This window comes from Oreochromis aureus, linkage group 15, assembly GCF_013358895.1.
Source record: "Oreochromis aureus strain Israel breed Guangdong linkage group 15, ZZ_aureus, whole genome shotgun sequence".
In the NCBI taxonomy this organism is placed as follows: Eukaryota; Metazoa; Chordata; class Actinopteri; order Cichliformes; family Cichlidae; genus Oreochromis; species Oreochromis aureus.
Window position 1 is genome coordinate 29,156,662 of NC_052956.1, and position 7,356 is coordinate 29,164,017.

At 42.3% G+C, this 7,356-nt stretch overlaps 1 protein-coding gene across 1 annotated transcript; it reads left to right on the top strand.

The window, feature by feature from the left end:
• The first annotated feature begins 682 nt into the window (after positions 1 to 682).
• On the top strand, positions 683 to 5,272 carry LOC116319743 (serine/threonine-protein kinase pim-2-like). Its single transcript, XM_031739164.2, has 7 exons — positions 683 to 813; positions 2,563 to 2,663; positions 2,857 to 2,898; positions 3,650 to 3,858; positions 3,969 to 4,138; positions 4,519 to 4,695; positions 4,820 to 5,272. Exons 1-7 carry the CDS (start codon positions 786 to 788, stop codon positions 4,975 to 4,977), a joined length of 885 nt encoding a protein of 294 aa, XP_031595024.2. The 5' UTR covers positions 683 to 785; the 3' UTR covers positions 4,978 to 5,272.
• The last annotated feature ends 2,084 nt before the right edge of the window (positions 5,273 to 7,356 follow it).

Here is a 7,356-nt window from a genome sequence, read left to right on the forward strand (position 1 = left end):
CATATGGTTGATTTTTCATCTTAAGCCGCAATAATCACTTGCATTATTTCTTGTACCTCGCTTTGTGACCACTCCGTTTAGGTCAGTCAGCTGGCAGAAGAGGTAACCCACCTCAGCCTGCACGTGTACACATGGCTTTGGACAAGGAGAAATGGCACACCAACAAGCCCACTGTCAATGCCATCTTGCAGAGAAGAGTATACTAAAACTTCCTCCCGTTTCTTAACAACTAAATGCCATGTTTTGATTGGTCGACCAGGGTGGGGTTTTGGGGGGGTCTTGTCTTTGCTCACAGACGGAGAGTGCTTTCGAACGTGACTAACACTGCAAAACAGAATTGTTAACTATTTACTTTAATTTCAATACAGGTTAGAATTTTTATTTTTATTTTTTTGTGCACAACGCAGATTTTTTTCTGCGCAGAGACCATGCCATCAGTGCGCAATTGGGCACGCGCGCAATTTAGAGGGAACATTGCTTGTTATTAATCTCTGGCTCTCTTCCACAGCATGTCTTCTGACATGAATATGAACAGTATTTAGAGGAAAATGGTAAATTTGGGACGAGTTGATAAATCAGGCAGATATTTGAAGTCTACACAGCTACATTCTCGCCTGAAAATATCTATTTATTTTGTGACCCAGAAAGACTAATATTTCAAACTTTTTGCCGGGTTTCTCTGCATATGAGTTTTGGACGAAATGCATTCGGGGATATTCGGATGCACAAGTCTGTTGTATGCTCTGTTACTCATGCTGGCAGCCATTTTGTAACAACTGATAACCATGGAGGAAGAGGGCAGAGGAAAGAACGGTAAGAAGTACAACAAAGTTTAAATATGTGTGATAAAGATGTTTAAACTGATTTAAATTGCCTCCAAAATTGCTTTTGCACGCTGCTGCCAGACAGCATGTAAAATAACAAAACCCAAATACATAAACAAAAAAACAGCGATTCTTAACTTTGGATAAATAAGAGCCGCTAAGCAGCTTAGCAGTAAATGAAATGCGCAGAGAAGTCTGATGTGAAAGCCGTTTCTCAGTAGTCAAGTACGGGAGTCCTTACGGCGCAATCGTTTGACAGTGTACTTGATGACATCTCTGTTACAGAGTTTTTACTGCCACCCCCTCTTAATTTAAATATGAACAGAAATTACACAGGTAATTTAAAAAAGTATCTTAAGCACGTTGGGACCATTCGCTTACATGTATTATGAAACAGATGGTTTTGTAATGTCTAATAAGCTTCATACAGTCAGTGTTGGGAAGGTTACTTTTAAAATGTATTCCATTACAGAATACTGAATACATGCCCCAAAATCATTCTGTAACGATTCGTTACGTTACTCAATGAGTAACATTCTGAATACTTTGGATTACTTAATATATTATCATGCTGTTTACAATACGTGAATGTACTATAGTACTATTATTTATCCCTGAACAGTAGTAAAACCTCGGGCTAATAGTGTGTTCCGTGTTGGGCTGGTAGCGAAAAATAGCTTTACTTTGTTGTTGGGTCAATTTTAGAGACAGAGAGAGGCGTTGAAAGGCTGCTCAACGGAACTTATTTTTCGGAGGAAAACACGAACACAGTGTACAGATGAGTCTTAATAGCTTACTTACAAATGGGCTCGTCAGGCACTCTTCTTGGCTGCAGTGGTTATTATTATATTTAAATATAATCCGTTTTTGCTCGTGACAGCTCGGACATCTTTCTCTCCTCCACAGATCGTGTATGGTAGTCCACCTGCAGCACGGAACACTGCCCATGCTACATTCTTTGGGCCATGCCTGTAGCATTCTGCCTACCTCCAGGAAACACGCAGAGAGAATTTAACCATATTTTGGAACAACAGAACATAGCTGTCAAACAAACCCAAATAATCCTGATTTAATATGAAACAGGAAAGTACCGCCGTGTAATCCATTTATTTCAACAAAGTAACTGTATTCTGAATACCACCTTTTTAAAGCGGTAACTGTAACGGAATACAGTTACTCATATTTTGTATTCTAAATACGTAACGGCGGTACATGTATTCCGTTACTCCCCAACACTGCATACAGTTAAGCACAATCACTACGTGGCAGAAACAGAAGCTTAATCTCTCGTAATAAAAATAGTATACATTTATGCCTGAATAAAAAAGTAAGACTTCAGTATTAAATAAAACGGCCCGGTTATGAAGCGGAAATTTAATCTCAGCGAAATCGATTTGCTTTGGAACAAATAAAACACTGAAATAAACCTAACATTTAGATGTTATCTCCATCCACAAAAGTCACAGATGATGAATGCTCGATAAAATGGGAGTAGCGAGAACATTTTGGGGTACTTGATGCGTCCTTTGAATTGGAACAGTACTTGGTCTGTGATTGATGATGTATTACAAGTCCACATATTGAGAAACGCCTATAGACTGCACTGAGATAATAGGGAGGAACACATCGTAAACCGTGTGGTATTTTTGAGTTTCTTTGGGTTTCTGTTGTTGTTGGGTAAGGTTTGATCTCTTAAGTGTTGGCAGTGCACTGATGTGACTTGTGTTTTGGTCCTCAGTGAGCGAGCACTTCCTCAGTCAGTATCGCTGCGGTCCTCTGCTTGGCAGTGGAGGTTTCGGCTCCGTGTTTTCAGGACAGAGGCTCTCTGATGGACTACATGTAAAAAATACACACCTGTATTTATTCATTTAAAAAATGTACACTTTCTCTCCATCATCATTATTATTATTATTATTATTATTATTATTATTATTATTATTATTATTATTATTATTATTACAGCTCGAGAAGTCTTTTGTTTTATTATTTTATTTTTAAAAAATATTTTACTCATTTTTTTAAAACCATCCAGGTTGCCATTAAGGAGATTACAACTGACAAGTTGACAACACTGGTGAGTGATACTTGGAAAAAAAATAATTAAACTAAATGTGTACAAAAATGCACAGGGTGTTTTGAGTGACACCTGTGAAACAAAGCTCCGATTGTTTAGCTCCATCTTGTGCTGGTGGCTCAGGTGAACTGCAGCTGTGGTGTGCAGTGGTTGAGAAATGTGTAACTGTTTGGGTACCTGGGTTGTTGACCCAGTGTTTTCAGTTTTGTACCTTTCTTTGTGTTCTCTTGGTTTATTACTGTGAAGGTTTTGGTTTCTGTATTGCATTTCTATTTTCCCCGGTTATTCTTGGTTTGTGATTTTGTAGTTCTTATGTTTGGGTTTCCATGTTCTCTCTGTTGCAGTGTCTGATTGTGAGTCTGTCTGTAAGTTCAGTCTGTGTTTCCTGTTTTACTTTGAAAGTTCGTGTCTCATGTTAATGTCTTGTTTTGCTTCCTCTGTCGCGTCAGCCCCGATTTGCCCCAGCTGTGTTTCCCTTCTGTCTCTCATTCACTGATTGCTCCCTCTGTGTATTTAAGCCCTGTGTTTTCCTTTGTCTGGGTCACGATAACATCTACTATACTGTGTGTCCAGCCAGCCAGCCAGCCCGCCAGCCCGCCCAGTTTTTTGGTGTCTTGAGTTTAGTTATTTTATGTTTCAGCAATAAAGCTGTTTTGACTGCACTAATTTGCCCACGTGTGTCTGCACTTTGGGTCCTCCTACCCACCACTCCTGCCTGCACACAGCTTAATCTTCCTCTTTGTTACGTCAGTCAGATGAGATCAATCACATTCCCATGGAGATTGCACTGCTGCAGCAGCTGTCAGAGGACAGGGGACACCCTGGGGTCATCCACATGCTGGAGTGGTTCAAGGTGGAGGGGCGGGGCTTCCTGCTGGTGATGGAGAGGCCGCTACACTGTCAGGATTTGTTTGACTTGATCACGGAGAGAGGAGCTCTGTCAGAAAGCCTCTCACTCAGGTTTGCGCTCGCGCCCACCACCTTTGAAGGAGGTTGAGAGGAGGTTAATGCATTCTGCTGCAGTCGTTTAGATGTCTGTTAACATTCTGGTTCTTTGTTCTTCCCGATAGGATTTTCCATCAGGTGGTCGAGGCGCTTCAATTCATTCACTCCCGCGGCATCGTGCACATGGACATCAAAGACGAGAACATAGTGGTAAACACGATGACAATGGACATCAAAATCATAGACTTTGGGTCTGGGGCATTGCTTAAAGACGGCATGTACAGCGAGTTTCAAGGTAACCAGTCATTCTAAGGCTGCATCCACATGTACACAGGTATTTTTGAGTGAACAGTGTGATATCAAAATCGATGCACACCTTTGACGTTGCGTGACTAAATCTCAATTTTTCTCATCCACACGTAAATGCAAAAACTGAGTTTTCTAAAATCTCCACCTTGGGAGCAGTTTCTCAAAATCTCTGTTTTCATTGACCCAAAATGCTGGTTATGTGTGGACAAAAGGCCAAATGCATAGAAAAAGCTGCATTTTCAAAAATACCCGTGTACATGTGGACTTAGCATAAACCTATAGCGTCTTCTCACCCTTCCCCTACAAAATCCCTCTCTGCCGAGTTTTGTGTTGTAACCTTCCTCTCCTCACTTCCTGCGTCCTCAGGAACCCGTGCCTACAGCCCCCCCGAGTGGATCGCGTCAAAGTCCTACAAGGCGGTCCCCCTCACCGTCTGGTCTCTGGGGGTTCTGCTATTCGACATGGTCTGCGGCGACATTCCCTTTGAAAATGATCATGAGATTTACAAAGCCTGCCCCAGGTTCACCAGGCCGGTGTCTACAGGTGAGCCTCAGGTTCTCCTCAACAGGAGTTTCCTCCTTCAAAATCACTGTGGGGTTCAGGGTCACATCAGCCCTCCTACAAAAATAGTCCAGCTTTTCAAAACCTTTCCCTTTTTACCCACCAGGATGCCAGTCTCTGATTCATTGGTGCCTCTCCTTCCAGCCTGAGGACCGTCCCATTCTGAAGGAGATCCTGTCACACCCCTGGATGAAAGAGGAGGAAGACGAGGAGAAGGGAGGCTTGCGGGAGGAGCATGGCTCCCTTCCCTGCCAGTTCCTGTGAAGTATCAGGACTGTGGACTGTTAAGGACTTTAGATTTGCAGATTGGACGCGGTCCTGTTCTGCTTTCAGTTAAGACTGGTGGCACCCTTAGCTGGAAATTATTTTTCTATGTTCGTTTGCATATTTATTGATTGTTTATTTTGGCTTGGGTTGCTGATGGTACAGACTGTGAAGCAGAGTTTCACCCTGTTTATTTTTACATTTAAGGTTTTTTGTTTGTTTTTTTTGTTTATAATTTACTGAAACCTGCAAGCAGCGACTTTGATCAGTCCCACAATAAAAGTGGAATTAACGATAAATTCATTTAATCACTTTCTGTTTGACTGACTGACAGAACATTCCCCAAAATCTTACATGTTGGCCCCTCTCACGGGGGGGGGGGGCTATACCTTCTCCCACACAGAGAGAATTATGACCTTGTTTTCTGCTTAGCCTTCACCTAAGGATTTACATCCCTGATAAGCAGAAGGAGTCTCACTATCTGTTTAATGTCTCCCATTACAATGGCCTCACTGTGTTAACTTTCCACATGCATGTAAAGTAGTGGCAGGAGTGCTCTTACTATGGTAAAGTGAGAAAGTGATATTACTATAACTAATGTGATATAATTAAATATGTGATTAATATATGTGAAAAGAAATCTGCCACCACATTCCCACCCTTTGTGATACCAGCCCGTTCTCACTCCCGGGGCATAGCATACCGACGTTTTGTCACGTCCCGCGGCGTTCGTGAAGAATGCGAAAGGTGACCTGCCGCTTTCTGATGGTACGCGGCGGATTATGGATGAATTCCAGTGGAATGACAGTCCCGCGGTAATAGACGTTCCAGCCATGTATTCCAGACCTAAACCTAACCTGGCGACCGTGGCTCAGGGGGTTGGGAAGCGCACCTGTAACCGGAAGGTCTCCGGTTCGATCCCCGGCCTTCCTGTCCTGGCCTTTCTGTCCTGGTCGTTGTGTCCTTGGGCAAGACACTTTACCCTACCGCCTACTTGCCTCCACCAGTGTATGAATGTGAGCGTGAATGAATAATGGCATTGTAAAGCGCTTTGGGTGCCTTGAAAAGCGCTATATAAATCCAATCCATTATTATTATCCCTACCCTAACCATAACCCTATTCCTAACCTTAACCATCACAGAAATGACGTGAAATAATGTTTTTGAAAGCAATTTTAAGAAAATGAACAAAAATGTGTAGATTAAGTCCAAACGGTTCTCATGTTTTGTCATTTTTCCGATCTCTTCATTTAGGAACGTGTTGGGTACCCGAAAGCGTTAAATATTGACGATTTGTCACCTAGCGTAAAATATTACGCTTAGGGAGTGAGAACGTGTTGGTGATACCAATTCAATTTTATTTATATAGCGCCAAATCACAACAAAAGTCGCCTCAATGCGCTTTATATTGTACAGTAGATTGCACAATAATAAATACAGAGAAAAACCCAACAATCATATGACCCCCTATGAGCAAGCACTTTGGCGACAGTGGGAAGGAAAAACTCCCTTTTAACAGGAAGAAACCTCCGGCAGAACCAGGCTCAGGGAGGGGCGGCCATCTGCTGCGACCGGTTGGGGTGAAAGAAGGAAAACAGGATAAAGACATGCTGTGGAAGAGAGACAGAGATTAATAACAGATATGATTCGATGCAGAGAGGTCTGTTAACACATAGTGAGTGAGAAAGGTGACTGGAAAGGAAAAACTCAATGCATCATGGGAATCCCGGCAGCTCACGTCTATTGCAGCATAACTAAGGGAGGATTCAGGGTCACCTGGTCCAGCCCTAACTATATGCTTTAGCAAAAGGAAAGTTTTAAGCCTAATCTTGAAAGTAGAGATAGTGTCTGTCTCCCGAATCCAAACTGGAAGCTGGTTCCACAGAAGAGGGGCCTGAAAACTGAAGGCTCTCCCTCCCATTCTACTTTTAAATACTCTAGGGACAGCAAGTAGGCCTGCAGAGCGAGAGCGAAGTGCTCTAATGGGGTGATATGGCACTACAAGGTCATTAAGATAAGATGGGGCCTGATTATTTAAGACCTTGTATGTGAGGAGCAGGATTTTGAATTCAATTCTGGATTTAACAGGAAGCCAATGAAGGGAAGCCAAAACAGGAGAAATATGTTCTCTCTTCCTAGTCCCTGTCAGTACTCTTGCTGCAGCATTTTGGATTAGCTGAAGGTTTTTCAGCGAGTTTTTAGGACATCCTGATAATAATGAATTACAGTAGTCCAGCCTGGAAGTAATAAATGCATGAACTAGTTTTTCAGCGTCACTCTGAGACAGGATATTCCTAATTTTAGAGATGTTGCGCAAATGGAAGAAAGCAGTCTTACATATTTGTTTAATATGTGCGTTGAAGGACATGTCCTGGTCAA

What these genes read in the sequence shown, in the direction of transcription:
- LOC116319743 (XM_031739164.2), top strand. Translation starts at nt 786, where the DNA reads ATGGAGGAAGAGGGCAGAGGAAAGAACG. An exon ending in CATGTACAGCGAGTTTCAAG is followed by an intron (nt 4,139 to 4,518) that starts GTAACCAGTCAT and finishes CTGCGTCCTCAG; the next exon opens with GAACCCGTGCCTACAGCCCC. An exon ending in CACCAGGCCGGTGTCTACAG is followed by an intron (nt 4,696 to 4,819) that starts GTGAGCCTCAGG and finishes TTTACCCACCAG; the next exon opens with GATGCCAGTCTCTGATTCAT.